Source organism: Mytilus galloprovincialis, chromosome 1 (assembly GCF_965363235.1).
Source record: "Mytilus galloprovincialis chromosome 1, xbMytGall1.hap1.1, whole genome shotgun sequence".
NCBI classification, from domain to species: Eukaryota; Metazoa; Mollusca; class Bivalvia; order Mytilida; family Mytilidae; genus Mytilus; species Mytilus galloprovincialis.
Window position 1 is genome coordinate 14,946,090 of NC_134838.1, and position 18,618 is coordinate 14,964,707.

The 18,618-nt window shown below is 32.9% G+C and overlaps 1 protein-coding gene across 1 annotated transcript; it reads left to right on the forward strand.

Annotated features, from left to right (window-relative positions):
• Positions 1 to 9,463: 9,463 nt before the first annotated feature.
• On the forward strand, positions 9,464 to 17,714 carry LOC143066622 (uncharacterized). Its single transcript, XM_076239486.1, has 6 exons — positions 9,464 to 9,624; positions 12,739 to 13,083; positions 13,530 to 13,612; positions 15,348 to 15,529; positions 16,546 to 16,663; positions 17,347 to 17,714. The coding sequence occupies exons 1-6, from the start codon at positions 9,522 to 9,524 to the stop codon at positions 17,551 to 17,553; spliced, it is 1,038 nt and encodes a 345-aa protein (XP_076095601.1). The 5' UTR covers positions 9,464 to 9,521; the 3' UTR covers positions 17,554 to 17,714.
• Positions 17,715 to 18,618: the final 904 nt, after the last annotated feature.

Sequence of the window (18,618 nt, forward strand, 5' to 3'; positions counted from 1 at the left end):
TCTTGAACTGAATTTTAATGTGCGTATTGTTATGCGTTTACTTTACTACATTGGTTAGAGGTATAGGGGGAGGGTTGAGATCTCACAAACATGTTTAACCCCGCCGCATTTTTGCGCCTGTCCCAAGTCAGGAGCCTCTGGCCTTTGTTAGTCTTGTATTATTTTAATTTTAGTTTCTTGTGTACAATTTGGAAATTAGTATGGCGTTCATTATCACTGGACTAGTATATATTTGTTTAGGGGCCAGCTGAGGGACGCCTCCGGGTGCGGGAATTTCTCGCTACATTGAAGACCTGTTGGTGACCCTCTGCTGTTGTTTTTTATTTGGGCGGGTTGTTGTCTCTTTGACACATTCCCCATTTCCATTCTCAATTTTATGTTATAGTATTCTCCTATTTGTCTTAATGAATACTACTTTTACTGTTTATTCCGGGTTATTTTTATCATATCATTTTCACGTGGCTGTCTTCTTATACATCCCGTCATTGTGGTATTGTGCTACGGTAAAACAAAATGTATTCTTGTCTTTAATATTTGCTAATGTGCTTTGTCTATATGCCTTTTTGTGTTTTTTTTTTTTTTTTTTTTTTTTGTTGTTTTTTGTTGTTGTTGTATATGACGTGGCTCTGTACCCTCATTGTGTTATTGAGCTGTGGTAAATTTTTGTATTCTTGTCATTCATTTTGCTAATTTGCTTTGTCTATATGCCTTTTTGCGGTTCTTGGTTACATATAAGTTTGTTTTTAATTTATTAAGATAAAAACAATGTTGACTCCGGTACCCCAATTTTTGACATTTTTACCTATTATGTATGTTTCTTTTATTCACACATCATTGTCAATTTAATGGAACTTTGCAACTGTCATATAAGTGAGAGGCTTAGCAAGCTTTAAAACTAGGTTTAAACCACTATTTTCTACATAAGAAAATGCCTGTACTAAGTCAGGAATATCACAGTTGTTATTCATTCGTTTGATTTAAACGGACTTTCCGTTTTGAATTTTCCTCGGGGCTCGGTACTTTCATTATTTGACTTTTTACAAGGATTCTCACGGGTTGCCACAGTCCATATTAAACTATCGGTCATTGTTTATAAAAAAATGTAAAACTTCCTGTATAATTCAATAAAACCACGTGATGAGTCTGTTAGTACAAGCTCTCCCTAAAAGGTGTACTGGAAAAGGTCCACTAACAAAAAATTGTCCTAGGGCAATCAGTGACAATATTTCATGCAGCAATTTTCAGTTCTTATACTTTTGCGAATATTTAAATTTGAGTGTACAAATTGAATGGCTGTGGATTTTCTGAAAATGTTCATGTTTGAAGAATTTAAAACAAGAAATGGGTTCATTATCATTAAAGTTTAATTGGAATGAAATGGCAAACTAAGAGAGGGAAATAGTCAATCAATCTTGAAATTATACCCCTTGCTTGCGTTTAGTCAAACTATAATGTCATTATGAACAATATCCTAGTTCTTGAGCACCATTGATGAGTCTTATGTAGACGAAACGCAGGTGTCTGGCCTGGTATCTATTGTGACTTTATCCAGTACACGTCACTCCCTGTAAAGAATAAAACAGTATAAATGTCATAAATTTTAATTCATAAATACATCAATTAAACTGTGATGTCCACCTGTCACCATCACGAAAAGATCAAACAATGACTGTCTGGATTTGAAATCTAAAAAATATCATTTCACAGTCACGCAATACAAAGTCGCCAATGTAACACTGTTCCTTTCTTAAGACCATCGTAATGAAGCTGTTTAATGTAATTTGCTAAGGAGTTAATGACTGAACGAATAAAAATGCTTTTTACAATACACAGGGTTTCACAACACGAAATGGCAAACCGTAAAACATGGTATGGTACTGTGGTATGGTATGTGTTATGGTTTGGTTTAGTCACTTTATAGAATAAATACCACAGTTCCATGTTACATGTATGCATAAATGGTACGGTGCAGTTGTACATGCTACCATACTATAGTATATATGAATGTTGTGAGGTATGGTATTATATGATATAATATTCGAAATACTTTTGCACATTCTTTTGTAATTTTTGAGTCCTCAATGCTCTTCTACTTTGTACTTGTTTTTGGCTTTCAATTTTTTTTGGTCTGAACGTCACTGATAAGTCTTGTATAGACGAAATGCGTGTCTGGTGTATAAAATTATAAGCCTGGTACTTTTAGTAACTATTTACACCACTGGGTCGATGCCACTGATGTAGGACGTTTCGTACACGGGGGTATCACTAGCCCAGTAGTCAGCACTTCGGTGTTGACATGAATATCATTTTTTTGGTCATTTTTATACATTACTGGTTGCAAAAGTATTTGGCATAACGTTTTGGAATTTTTGGGTCCTCAATGCTCTTCAACTTTGTACTTGTTTTGGCTTTCAAACTTTTTTTTATCTGAGCGTCACTGATAAGACTTTTGTAGACGAAACGCACGTCTGTCGTATAACATTATAAGTCTGGTACCTTGATAACTAACTCCTTATTTCCGGTTTGATGGAACGCTTAGGTGAATTTCCCCGTTAGTTCAGAGAGATCAAAGAACTTCATAATAAAGTGTGGAACGATTTGAATTTATCATATCAGGCTTGGATTATTTTTGTCTTTTGCGTAACACGTAGTAAAATAGTCAAGTTGGTGCACTTCTCTATGATACTTCTCGAGGAAGTCAAGTGGTTTGAGATATTATGTAATTTTCGTTATTAGGTTCATTATCAAATACATCTGAGCAGCTGTGTAATATAAATGACCTTTTCAACGCCAGATTATAGTGTCATTTCGGACAAAAGCGAAGAAAATCGTTCAAATGAGTCTTATTTCAAAGACAAAACAATTTTAAGGACAAGTAGGGGATTCTGTAAAATCAATAAAAAGTGAGTTTTGTAGAGAAAAACATTATCCTCAAATTAATATAAAAGTTGAAAGGTGATAAAATAAATACTAATTAGATATAGAAAACAATTACGTTATTTCATAACAAGGTTTTAACAGCTGCGACCCATCCAACCCCAATCGAATTGATAGTTATTTAACAACATTATAAATTCTGATAGTCAAATATTTGATTATCTGAAATCTATCCAAATGATACAAGGATTGAAGTTTTATATTTGCTCCAGGCGCGCTTTTCGTCTACAAAAGACACTTCAGTGACGCTCGAATAATAAAGAGTTTATAGGGCCAAATAAAATATAAAGTTAAAGAGCATTGAAGACCAAATATTCCTCAAAGTTTTGCCAAATGCACCTCAGGGAGAAAATACTTCAGGATTTCAAGAGTTCAAAGTTTTGTAAACAGTTAATTCATAATGATATCAATGATAATTTAAAAGACAGTGCCATCTTACCTTTTGTCTTTTTACCTTTGATTTAATGGAGATATCACTATTCATCAAATACATTAAGTAATGTCGGATACTTTTAATTTCTCAGAAACTAGCAAATATTGTTGGTATAGATAAGTCTTTGTCATATAAGGATGCGACATTTTTTATTGGGATCTTAAAACAAATTGCAAAGGTTGGTCAATAATACAATACTGAATGCAGCTAAACTTTTAATATATTATCTGGATTGTAAACGTAAGATATCTTGCACTGTGTATACGACAAGTGGTGGTTTAGGGTCTGCTTACCTTTCTAAAGCACCTGATATTAATTATCCTAGGATTTAGGTCGACTCAGTCTACCTTTCTAAAGCACCTGATATTACCCTAGGATTCAGGTCGGCTCAGTCTTCAGTTTTCTTTGATGTGTTTTGCATACTGTTTGCCTTTTAGTCATTTTCATTTTTTTGCCGGCATTGTCAGTTAAGTTACAACTCATGAGTTTGATTATCTCTATGGTTACCTTTCGACTCATTTTTGTAATATTTAAAAGAACAATCGAATCACAACTTCATAAGCAATACTGGGACATTATATTTATTGTGTTGCCTTACCTTTTAAGCTCACCTGGCTCGAAGGGCCAAGTAAGCTTTTCTCATCACTTGGCGTCCGTCGTCTGTCGTCCGTCGTCGGCGTTATTTTTTTTTTACATTTTGAACTTCTTCTAGGGAACCACTGAATGGAATGAAACCAAACATTGCATGAATGTTCCTTATGAGGTGCTGACCAAGTGTTGTTACTTTGTAGCCGATCCATAATCCAAGATGGCCGCCAGCGGGGGACTTAGTTTAACATAGGACCCTATGGGAAATGCATACAAATGACTTCTTTTAGGGAACCACTGAATGGAATGAAACTAAACATGGCATGAATGTTCCTTATGAGGTACAAGTGTTGTTACTTTGAGCCGATCCATCATCCAAGATGGCCGCCAGTGGGGGACTTAGTTTAACATAGGACCCTATAGGAAATGCATGCAAATGTCTTCTTTTAGAGAACCACTGATTGGAATGAAGTCAAACATAGCATGAATGTTCCTTATGACATGCTGACCAAGTGTTTGTAGCCGATCCATCATCCAAGATTACTGTTAAAACATGTAAAAAGACAATAACAATCAAAATCAAGGTGTAAAGAAAGACTTGTAAAACCAAAAGTCATTTACATCAACAGTTATAAATAATAAATAAGAAACACCACGAACTCAACTAAAAATCGGGAGTGAAATCAAGTGCTCCGGAAGGGTAAACATTTCCTGCACCGTATACGGCACCCGTCGTGTTATTTCTTTGTTCAGTACGGTAATGATGGAAGGTATAAAATGTGTCAATTAAACTATCTGTCATCGTCAGAACCTATTTTTATAGATACATGTACATGTATTTAGGTTTTAGAGTTATCATATATATATATATATATATATATATATATATATATATATATATATATATATATATATATATATATATATATATAATTTTTTTTTTGTGTTTTAGATTATCTAATTTAATTTTGTCAACCGTAAACTCATATCATGTTTAATTCATTACTGTTACAAGTGTCTTATATTAAAACAAAATTATCCAATTGTTCATCATGGTAAAGTAATTTGTACCAAATCACCATGCCATTTTTTACAGTTTGCCACAAGAATACTTAATAAACCTAAGTTTGTTATGATTTATATCTTGGTCGATGACCTAACGGATGTATATGGTGATTTATTGCAAGTGATATGGTATGTCTATTCTGCCTGTTGGGTTTTTTTCTTCATCTCAAGAATCAACATCTAATTAGTCATGTTAATAGTTATCAAAAGTACCAGGATTATAATTTAGTACGCCAGACGCGCGTTTCGTCTACATAAGACTCATCAGTGACGCTCATATCAAAATATTTATAAAGCCAAACAAGTACAAAGTTGAAGAGCATTTTGGATCCAAAATTCCAAAAAGTTGTGCCAAATACGGCTAAGGTAATCTATGCCTGGGATAAGAAAATCCTTAGTTTTACGAATAATTCAAAGTTTTGTAAACAGGAAATTTATAAAAATGACCACATTATTGATATTCATGTCAACACCGAAGTGTTGACTACTGGGCTGGTGATACCCTCGGGGACGAAACGTCAACCAGCAGTGGCAATAATACTGTAAATATTGGATGTCATTTAGTTGAACAAAATGGCAAAATTTTAATATTTCATTCCCTTAAAACATAAAAATTATATATAAACATACCTGTGCTTTATATCTCCGTTTGAAAATATGAATAACATAGGAAATCATTAACGATGGTTGATAGATAATTCCTGTTGAAATTAAAATATGTTGATACTATCTTATTTAACAAATATTTGAAATCACGATTTTGAAAAAGAAATGAGTCCATATACTAAATGTAATTTTTAGTTTATCAAAACATATTTAAGTAACAAACATCTTTTTTTAAGAATGAAAATATATAGTTTAAGTTTCTGATTTTCATTTAAAAAAGAAAGAAGAAAATTCAAAATTATTTAACAACATCCAATGATTACTTGTTGTATTTGAGTCCAAAATCGATCAACATAATTTTACAGCTTATGCCCCCCCCCCCCTTTTCCTGTTTAAAGACTGACCACAAATATTCCATGGGACTACAATAATACTATTGTACAGGGCAAATTCCCATAGGGTTTAAACAAAACGCCATGTTATAATGCCAATCCTATGTTTTTTTTAATCAAATTACAAATATATATAATAATAACAGTAAACAATCCATGAATTTATTAAATCCCATGTCATTCTGCACATTTTGGTTATAAACATATTGAAAAGGGGGCGGCGGATTTACAAATGAATGTTCTGGAAATTAAAAGTGTCCAGTATTGGTAGACGAAATGCTTGCCTTTCATTTAGGAGCCGTAAAATTACAACGTGAATATAGTCAACGACTGTCAAAGATATCTCATGACAATGACAATGATAGAAGTGTGTTCTCTAGATTGATCATCATTCTCTCATCTGGGCTTATAATGGTTTACTTTTATAATTGTTATTTGGATGGAGAGTTGTCTCATTGGCACTCATACCACATCTTCCTATATCTTTTGTTTACACGGTTATGTTGTGTACATGCTATAATAAAAAAAATATATATACTATAAACTTGGGCAAACAAAAAATTACAATTTTTAATGCGCAGTAGATCTTACATTCCTATGCGCAGTAGATCTTACATTCCTCGGTTACAATAGAAATCAAACTCTTACACAATCTTGAAGAAAATACATTCCCCAAACTTGTGGACTTATGACCTGAAACTGATAAATTAAAGTCTCAAGGAAACTGGGAAAGTAAAATCCCTCAAGTCGTGGAGAAGAGATCAACTTGTCTGTATAAATCATCAAGAAAATTACCGAACAATAGTACTTCCAACAAATGGAAAGACGAGAAAATAACTCACCAAGAGCATTATATATCACACTAGCAATTATAAAAGCGGTAACGCATTTACTTTTATTCTTGTGTGCATCTTGCGTTTGTGTGTCAAGAATTAACACACCATACTTTATTTCGATTGATTTACGTAGTAAAGTGATATTTCGGTGGTATCGAAATAAATGCTGAAATAAAAAGGATAAAAACTTATTTTAACATTTGTACACCCAACAATCATGGAAACACTTTTCAATGCAAGACAACTCGTTTTTACTTAAATAATAAACGCTGTAACAGGTAATATCATTTCTGTTTCTGTCAGTGCTAAAAAAAACTTAGATACGTATGAAAATTTTATTTCTCTACATGTTTATGTATGGAATAAAGATGTAGAGCAATACAAGGTTTAAATGGATAATAATTATGAAAGAAATGAAAACAACACGTTATAAATGGCATGCGTGCGTAGCGCTTTCTGGATTTACCTTCACCAGTAGCGCTTTCTGGATTTACCTTCACCAGTAGCGCTTTCTGGATTTACCTTCACCAGCAGCGCTTTCTGGATTTACCTTCACCAGCAGCGCTCAAAGCCGAATATTTTTAAAAAATCCAAGGATGTATAAGAACATAAACAGTTGAAGAGCCATATAATCAAAAAGGACCTAAACAAACGGACAAATCTAACTAAATTCAACTCTGCCAAAGGTAATTAAAATCTTAGTTTCTTTAAAATTCAAATTGTATAAACGGACAATTTTAGATATGTTTAATATATATAAAGTCTGTAAACAAAGTCCTGACTACTGAGTGTATGATACTCTCGGACCCTTATAGTTCACCAATAGAGGTATCAACCTAGTCCTGTAGAAAATGAAATCGAGGCGTTTTTTAAAAATTCCGTGCGTCCGACGCGCTTTCCTAAATTAACCTTAACAGGATCGCTAAAATCCGAATATGTCAAAGCTAATGATGAACAAGAACCTAAACAGTTGAAGAGTAATATGACCAAACTGGATCTTAGAATAATAGCTAAATCCATCTATGGTCAACTGAGTGAGTTGAAACCAGGGCATACATTTTTTATATCAAAATTATTCTTAAACGATAGCATCGTTAATCCAAAGTATTTTACGCGTGGTAGTTTAAAGAATATATATCCTTAAAAACATTTTCAATCATCAATAAAGATTAATGTTCCTTCATAACGTCCGGTTTCTTATACATATTTATCGTCTTTTATCACTGTTTTTATTCACGATCAGGAAAATAATCAACTTTCCTGTCCGGAAATATGGGGTTAGGTCTGATCTTACGTGGGGGGTATCATTATGTACTATCAATAGCTCACTAAAATTATCCCTTTCATCGTGCTATTTATAGCTCTTCCAACAACACAAGCAATTCTATTACCTTTTGAATCGCCATGAAACACGAAATAGATTCTCTGTTAATGTATTATCATCATTATCGTTCTATCATCAATATAGTCATCCTAATTAAGCAGAACTGTTGATTTTCCTCGATTGGTTTAGTCAAAACATTTGCAAAAGTAGATGCATGGTTTAGAGAAAAATAAATAACTCGAAAAAAAATTAACGCTTAATTTATAATTTTAGATAAAAAAAACTTCTTTTGTTCACTTTTGACAAAAATTATTAAAAAAAAAATCAAAATACTGTTTTGCTTAGTGTGTATTATAAGAGCGTAGTTGTTGCAGTCAAACTAGTTACATCATACGGTTCCGGTGATTGAATGACTTGTTGTTTGGTTTAAACCGGTTTCTGTTTACCTGCTGTCAAACAGATTCTGATCATGTGCAAACCAGTTTGATGAGTTTAGGAAGCCGGTTTCAGTTTTCAGGGTGGAAACCATTTGATTATTAAATCATTGGGTAGGCTCTGGGAGTGCATTGAGTTTGTTAATTTCGGGAAAAAATCATATATTGCACTCTTAAATTTTTCAACTAATTCTGAATATTTTTAAAACATTCATGACAAACTTATGGTACACTTTATGTTATATCTCCTTTATCCGACTTTTTTTTAACATGAAACTTTACCTTATAAGAAAGCTACCATTTGATTTTTATTGGAGAGGGGTGTAAAGAGGGGAGGGGGTAAAAAAAAAGGGAGCAGGACAGGAGTTTTGATTATAAAAAAAGCAAGACGAGACACTTTGCAAAAAAAAACAAAAGGCAGGATGACAAAAAAAGGTCAGGTTAAACTAATAAAAAGGGTAGGACCGAATAGAATCAAAAATGAAAAAAGGCAGGACAGAGATTACAACTAAAAAAATATGCAGGACAACATTTTCATCCTAGCCCCCTCCCCCTCCCATATAAATCAAATGGTAGCTCCCTAATTCAAAAAATTGAACTATTATAGCTATTCTCTAATTAAAAAACAGAATAACTCGTGTTGCCATCAATAATAGTTTTCTTATAATAAACAAAAAAACATAAGGGATATTTACATTGAACTACATGCCAGTATTGCGTAATTGCAAGATCTCGCTGTAACCAGTTCTGAAAGTACATTCAACTTGACACACTTAAAGTACTTATAATTATAAAGAAATCTGATATATTTTTCTTCTCTTCATGAGATTTGTAAGATTACGACTCTAGTATATATTTCCTTTCTCTACATACGCTTTATCATTACCCTCACGTTGTTCTACTAAGATGTATGTCAGAGTTTTAGCACTTCTTTTGTTGGTTTCCGTTATTTTGGATTATTCTTTGGCCAGAAAGAAGGACAGAAAAAAAGAAAAGATTGCAAACAAAGGTAACTACAATTTGTGCACGTCTTTTGGTTATTTTTTTTTTTTTTTATTTTTTTTTTGTAGTTTTTTATTTGCCTTACTGTTTCAGGTGCGTTAAACATTCAAACTTCATCAACATTTCCAAAGTAAGTTTTTATAGATGCGTCTCGAACATTCTTTTGGCATGCTATACATTTATACTTATCGTGTACTAGTATGCATTCACTACGCTAACACATTTTAAGGGGCTGTGAAATGCCGAGGTCTACCGTTTTCCTATTTTTTAAAGTCTTGTTGACGGAGTAAAACGTGTCTACCTGTTTCAGGTTACCATTTATATCTAGGAAAATCCGTTTGCGCTTCAACCCATTTGCGCCAACTAATTTAGCAAAATTATGAAATTTGCGTCAAAAATACAAATATACCATATTGCGCTTATAATAATTTATATATACATTTTATTTTCATTAATTCAATGAGTCTGCACACACTATCAGGACCGGCAGATTAAACTTGATTGACATTTGTAGTTTTTTTTAACCGTGTACACCAATTATTTTCTGCATTAGTATTACTTGTACTTGTATATAAAATAAGGAGATGTGATATGATTGCCAATGAGACAACTATCCAAAAGAGTCAAAATAATGTAGATTTAAGCCATAATATGTCACAACAAAAAACATATATTGCGTATAGTCAGCTATAAAAATCCAAGATATGACAAAACATGAAACAATTCAAACAAAGAAGAAAAACCCTGATTTCATAACTAAACAATAATAATTTTTTTTAGATATAACAGACAGCATCTACTAAGTAAATGCTCCTTACTGTGAACATAATGTGGCGGGGGTTAATCATTTTTGTCAGCGCTCAATCTTTCCCTTGCCTGGCACAATAATTTATTGTGTAACAGTGCAACATAAGAATAAACTTTAAAAATCACTTAAAAATGCCTTGTCTCATCCGATCGACAATAAGTACACAACTGCTAGACATACTTTGGAAATCCCACTTCATTAATAGCTGAACGAAACCAACTCACGGAAGTAATAGTGCCATTTTGTTCAATTAACATTTTTAAAACAAAGACCCCATAAATGGTATCCGATCCCTGAGACCATAAAAGATCGCAACTAACATTTATACAAAAGACAAAACATATCGCTCTAAGAGAACTCTCAGTACTGAATGCTAGACATAGTTCAACGTCGAATAACCCTACGAGTTAATCAAGTTCTCAAAGACCAAATTTTGTGTCTCGTTCACACAACTGTTGTTTTTATACTGCGCAATTCAATTAAGGTAAATTGAAAGTAGAGTATACAGCTGTTGGTTATATTTAGATAGCCCACTTCATTCAAATTGAACAACACTACCACATGATGTTTGATGGTCTCAGGGCTCGGATACCGTTAGGGGGATCTTTTTTTTTAAAGCTATTTGAAGTTATTTTCGCTATAACTTCCGTGAGTTGGTCTCGTGCAGTTATAAATGAAAAGTGCTTTTTATATTTCTAATATTTTGCATATATACGACGGTGTATTCGTTTGTCGCTTATCTTAAAATAAAACGAATATCTAATTACAACCCACAAATTATCTTTAAAATAAATGTAAAGGTGTTGATGCACAAATTTCTGTTTGATTGGTATAAAACAGTCTTCGGGTAGCCGACTTCGTCATTGGATTGTTACCAAGTGAGTTTATTCTTAAGTAAAACGTACTTATCAACGTTTTACGGCTATATCTTGTACACCTTCGGTTAATTTGATTTCATACATTTCATAAGGCTTTAATGATAAGGTTTCAATCTTATATGTTTGATGCACAAACTTCTGTTTGATTGGTATAAAATAGTCTTCGGGTAGCCGTCTTCGTAATCGGTGTTTTAATCAATTTATTACCAAGTGAATTTGGTCCTAAATAAAACGTAGTTCTCAACGTTTTACGGCTATATCTTGTACACCTTCAGTTAATTTGATTTCTTACATTTCATAATGCTTAAAATATATGATACGGGTTTCAAAATTTCCTCATGGCACGTGTATGAAATTTGATAAGAAATTAACTTCAAATTTTATCACGAAGACAGATTTTTCACTTCGTTGTTTAAACGTTGGCAATGAATCCTCTTATATCCAGTATAAACCTCAATAAAGACAAGTTTGTTTGGCCACTGAAGCAATATAAATTTATCAAATATAATTTTCATGGTACCTGTGACATTTGTATCCCAGACATCAGTATTTACATTTTGAATTTGGTCCGAGACCACAATTATTTCGTAGTGCATTTCTTTTAGAACATACATTTGTAAATGAAAATAAAAAAAGTCCCACCTGCGCTTTCTCAAAGAAACTTTTACAGTGTGTTGTACTACTTTTGGGACAAATTATATCAAAATTATAGAAAACGTCATCGACTCAAAATATGGACAATTTTATGTTTAGGGCGTCTTGAAATCTTTTGACAGCTTCCGAAGTGTTAATTTTCAACCTTTTCCAGCTGGACCAAATCACTACTTTCCTTTAAAATTCTGGATCCAAATTTATTTACAGTGTAATTTCACCCCCTTACTTGCAATTTGAGGCATTAAACATGGAGAAATTAATTTGGAAGGGGTATAAAAATTAATGGCAAGTAACCCACTGTCAACACTAGGGACTATATTTGTCTCGGACCATTTTGTTTTACATTATTGCATGAGGGCTTTAACTTGTTACATGCAGTGTGAAACTGCATAACTCTTCAACTAAGAATCGTAAACGCGCAATGCAAACAACACAAATGATTGTCCTCAGAAGGTCGGATTGATAGTCTGTCATTCATATAGATCTAATGGCTCCCTTTCTTTTCGTTAAAAATATAACGAACTAAAATTTACATCAGTCCTGACAATGTATTTCATCACCATCTGAGTTCTTAAAACTTTTCGTACCTCCATGGCTCACCAGAAAACAAAATAAGACGAAAACAGAAAATGAACCAGGAATTTCCATTGGCTTTTGATTGACTTGATTGACAACAAGAGCAAATAAAAAGGCTGGGTTTATATTGTGTTCTCATAGATCTAATTTTGTTATTTGTTTTACCTGACGAATCAGATATAGTTATCAATGTAATGTATTGTAGTGCGCGGAAAACCATCCAGCATAGAATCTTCACCTATCATTTTGCAAATGGAGGAACAAATAAAAAAACTAGAAGAACAAATAGCAAAATTACCTAAAAACGCCGTACATATACATATGAGTGATGGAAATGATGATGACGAGAGTTCTACTCGATTGGCATTAGACAGTGAGGACCATCAAAATACATCTGTCCATCGGGTAGAGGGCGCCATTGAACTTGACAGTGATGATCATGATCATGATCATGACAAAGCCCATGTTGAAACACATGGGAACGAGCAGCATATTCATATGCATATGCACCTGGAACCTAGTGACTGTCATAAAAAGCATGATGACGAAGGTATGTTTTCTAGAATTGCCCTTTCTTAATAAACTAGGTCTTCTGATTTGTGGGGTTCAGGGGATGGATAAAGAATATCGGTATGTATAAAGAGACAAATATACAGTTGACAGGTAGGGTGAAATGCAAGTTTCACCGATTCAAAAATTTGGACTAATTCAATCTTATATTTAATTGGTTTTACTAGACTGACATTTTTCTACATGTTCGTAATCAAACTAAATATTGTCAATGATATAACTACAATTGATTATGTTTCTTATTTTGTACTTATGTCAGTTATAAACCCATTATTTCAAATATAACTTTCAAATTAAATTTTCTGCTTTAGATTTTGCTTCATCTGGTTAAATGTTTATTATAATTTGATATTAAATTGTAAGTTGTTTAGAACTTATGATAATCTGGTAGATATAATGCTAATTTGTATAAATACTCGTTTTTAGTCCATGCACATTGCGAAGTGTTCCCCAACAGTAACGTAGCAGATGGCGATGACATCAGAGGCGCAATCCATTTGTTACAAAAAGTATGTAAATACTAAAAGAAAATAGTTCATAGTTTATCTTTTGTATTGGCATAATTTTAATTTTTTTTTGGCGGACATATTTCCCCACGGCATTAATCAAAGACAAACATTTTTTGAAGAAGGTGTTTTAAAACTAAAATCTGAGTTTTTTCTCAACCGAATTATCAATAAAAATTAAATATTTTCCCTTCCAAAACGATTTAAATAAAAAAGATGAATGATTGGTGCCTTACTGCTCTTCGGAGTTTTTCAAAATGTTATTTGTCCCTTTTTACGGCCTTTGCAACAATATGGTTCAGTACATTATATTGATTTCTAAAGTAGAAGCCAAATAATATGGTTCAAATAATGAGACAGAAGATTCTAAATGGAAAATAACGTTATGTGGAAAATAACGTTATGTACAAACTCATAAGTGTCCTTCATTTTGAAATAAGTGTCTATGGGTGATCAGTATATGTCACTAGCCTGTCATCAAAATTTTCTGAATTTGGACAGGCACATAAAGAATGAGGAGTTATAAACCAGGCAGTCTTTCCTTCCCTAACCCGGGACAGTAGTGTAACAACATGAAAAAACGTGTAAAAATCATCTGCAAATATCTAAACTCCATACCGTGTTACGAAGCACATATTTAAAACTATCATAAAGAGTAATAGACACAAAGACACGACATAAGGGTACTTAAAGCTATCATACAGAGTAATAGACACAAAGACACGATATAAGGGTACTTATTATAGTTTATAAAAACCTGTTCAAGTCCTTAAACAACTTATAAATTAATTGTGTTCTCACAGACTATAGCTAAGTATCACTTGACTTATAACATGAGTGTGCAAAATTATTATTCTTTGCATGTTTTATTCTCTTGATTGATTGATGTTTGCTTAACGTGCAGTGGCAAATGTTACTAACGCATTCAGGACACAAATATTTTAATGACATTTATATAACATGCTTTCTCAAAATTTTAAAATAGTCCACATAAAGTCGTATCACCGCGGTCGACATAGTAATCAACTGACTACGAACCGATCAACCATTTTCCTATCCATAACTACCTCGTGATTGTTGGAGAAGCACAAAAACAAATTTTAAACCATAACAAAAGCATAGACTTTGTCCTAGCTTTAATTTAGGTGATGGGGATACCGATTGTGTATCTGCAATTCTTGAACTAGTATGATATTGAACTGACATATGACGGTCTTTTTCGGACTTAATTAATTACGTCATCGAATTATGTCAGATTTATCTGCATGAAGAATGAGAAAACAGTTGTAGTACGGTTTCGAAATTTAATCTTGGCCCTATATCCAGTCGTGAAGTAGGACCGTCAGACGTAAAAGCAATCTCGGAATACTCCCGGCTTTATCATACTTTAATGAAACTTTCTCAAATTCTACCAAACAATTTCATAATGCATCTCCTTTTTTTTTTTTTTTTTTGGGGGGGGGGGGGGGGGCTATGTTTTTGGTTCCCCTTAACTTACCATGAGCTAATAGTTATTTGTTTAGCTTTGATACACTAAGATACTTTCTTGATATAGACATGAAATGACGTTATATCATGATGTTAATTCCAGTTCTCAAAAAAGATTTGTTTTAGGAACCAAGTTTCTCTCACGCGTAGAATGAAAATGACAAAAACACAAATACGTAATACATAAGGTTCGTAGAAATGTAGACATAACAAAAAAGAAAGTGTTTAAAATGTCACTTTCTTAATATAGGGAGATGATCCTGTGGAGATCCATATTGCATTAAATGGTTTTGATATGACGAAGGAAAATCCAAAGCATTCCCATGGTTTCCATGTCCACCAATACGGTGATACATCCAACTCATGTGATTCATTAGGAAGCCATTTTAACCCCAGTAGAAGTTCACACGGAGCAAAAGATGCTCACACAAGGTATTTATACATCCAACTCATGTGATTCATTAGGAAGCCATTATAACCTCGATGGAAGTTCACACGGAGCACAATATGCTCATACAAGGTATTTATATATCCAACTCATGTAATTCATTAAGGACCCATTATAACCCAGATGAGAGTTCACACGAAGCACAAGATGCTCACACATTGTATTTCATTTGCTTTCTTATTTTCGTGTTGTGATTTAGGTGTGTTGCTTTAGGTGTGTTGCTTAAGTTGTAATGAGTTTAGAAAATAGAAACAACTAGTTAATTTCAGTGACTTGAAATGATAGGGTCTTTGATACTGTTAAGGATAGTATTGAGGAGAATAGAGTAAAAAAAGTTGAAACATATACCACATAATTAAGGATAAGGTTGAAATGAATAACGTATGTCGAAATTCGGGAAAACTTTACTATTAAAATCTGCGTTAGCATAATTAAAAAAAATGAGAATTTAAGTGTGCTCCTTGCAGATTTATGTCTGCTTAAAAGTATGCACATATACATCGGATGAAAATTTTTCGATTTATTTGAAAAATCAATTAGTAACTCTACATTCTTGTAGGATTTGGCTGGGATCTTGTATAAGGCGTATTAAAATGTTTGTGCTAAAGACATTACAAAAAAAGTTAAAATTGATATTTTAATTATATAGATCATTATCATCTACAACACAAAATGTCGTACATTTCTGTATCATCATGCCTATAAAATAAACCTGATCTAGAACCATTTATGTCCTAATACTTCTCCAATGCACAGGTTTATTAGTGTCCTCTGGGTGCGTGATTTTCTCGCTGTGTTTAAGACAAATGTGTTCTCCTCTTAGATCGTTTTGTTTGTCTCTTTGACTCATTCCTTTTTTTTCATTCTTAATTTTATCTGAAAGGTTATGATGAAATGTAGAAAAGAGTTGATTCTAGTTTTCGGGGTTAAGGTTAAAAATAAGTTTAAATGGACTTCAAATATTTGTCAATAAATTAATATTTCAACTTTAAAAATTTAGGCATGTAGGCGACCTTGGTAATATTGATTGTGATATGAATGGAAATATTGACTATAAAATGACAGATGAGACGATCAGCCTTCATGGGGAAAATTCTCTGATTGGTAGAAGTATTGCGGTGAGTCTTTTATATACTTATATAACGATTGATCATCAGGATGCATTACAATCATAAAAAAGGATGATTGACAAAACACAATTGGTCAACACGATTATAATAAATATAACGATTGATGAACACGATTCTATCAAAAAAACAATTGATCATCACGATTTAACGATTGATAAATAACTACATGTATTAGTCAACACGATTCTCACCAAAAAGAACGATTTTTTAATCACGATTATCACATAGATATTTATCAACACAATATTCGCAATAAATAACAAATGGCCAACAAGATTCCCACAAAAAGAACGATTGATGTCATGTTTCTAAAAACATAGAATGATTGATAAATAACGATTGGTCGACATGATTCTCATAAAAATAAGGATTGATCAACATAATTCTCACCAAAAAAAAAAGATTAATCAACATTTTTTTTTCGCAATTGTAACAAAATGGTCAATACGAGTCTCAAACACGATTCTTACAAAAATAACGGTTGATCACACTATTCTCGAAAATTAACAATAATTGATCAACAATATTCTCACAACAACAAAATGGAACAACCTCAATATAAATACAGATATACGGAATGGGTTATATTCTTGATCAGTAATGGACTTCTCATGTATTCTATTCAAAATTCATTCAAAAGCTTAAAATTGTATTTATTCCACGTATTTCAGATTCATGAAGGACCTGATGACTTAGGAATGGGAGGTGATGCTGGAAGTTTAAAGGGAGGTAATGCTGGACCTAAGGTTGCGTGTTGTGTCATAGCACTTGCAGATCCAACTCATGATCACCTACACAGTTTTAACAGTGATGATCAAGAAGGTGTTGCTAAACATGAGGGTCACACTGGATTACACATCCATGAAGTTAAACCGTGATCAGATAGCGGAGAGTAAACGGTTATAATATGCAAATTCGTAATAATTCACCGAGAACATGTGTACATATAATTGTACAAAAAAAACATAGATGTATCATGCCTTTTAAGAATAAGGACGAAGCTGATGAAAAAATTTAATAAAATTCATGTATACAATAACTGAAATTTCTTTTGTACTCTCACTCCAAGATTTTTTTAGTTATGGTAGTATTCGTTATGAGAAAAAAAATCACAAAATACAGAACTTCGAGGAAAATTCTAAAAGTCCCTAATCAAATAGCAAAATCAAAAGCTCAAACATATCAAAAGAATTGATAACAAATGTCATATTTCTGAATCGGTACAGGCATTTTCTTATGCAGACAATTGTGGATCAAACCTGGGTTTAAAGCTAGCTAAACCTTTCACAACAACAAAATTGCTGTATCAGCTCTTCCACTTTTTCGGTTTGGTTAAACAATGTTAAATTGATATATATATATATATATAATCTTTTTTTATAAAATACCCATACAAAACAGTTTTCGCACACAGAATGAAAATGTTCAACTTCTATTCGATATATTTTCTCGGGTTTACCACGATTTGAACTAAAAAAAAATATGGATCAAATTTGTAATTTCTTTTAATATTAAGAATTTGTCGAGGTGGTTTTTCTACTTCGCAACATATCATAAACACATACAAAATCTTCCGTTATAATAGAGGGTTGTCGCAGACAAGAAAGCTTTTAAAACAAGACGACAAAGTTTTGAAGTTAAAATCATCCCTTCGAAAAGTTTATTGTCGCAATTACGATATGTTCCAATTGTTGTTACCACAATCCCGTTCCATTTTCCCGATTGTGAGTTACCAAAAAAGAATCATTTGTTCTTACATTAGCAACACGAAGGGTGCCACATGTGGAGCAGGATCTGTTTGTTCTTCCGGAGCATCTGAGATCACCATCGGTTGTTGGTGGAGTTCTTGATGCTCAGTTGTTAGTTGTCTATGTTGTTGGTGGGGTTCTTGATGCTCAGTTGTTAGTTGTCTATGTTGTTGGTGGAGTTCTTGATGCTCAGTT

Coding starts and splice junctions, on each gene's coding strand:
- LOC143066622 (XM_076239486.1), top strand. CDS start 9,522: ATGTATGTCAGAGTTTTAGCACTTCTTTTGTTGGTTTCCGTTATTTTG. Junction 13,613..15,347: donor CAATCCATTTGTTACAAAAA/GTATGTAAATAC, acceptor TTCTTAATATAG/GGAGATGATCCTGTGGAGAT. Junction 15,530..16,545: donor GCAAAAGATGCTCACACAAG/GTATTTATACAT, acceptor TTAAAAATTTAG/GCATGTAGGCGACCTTGGTA.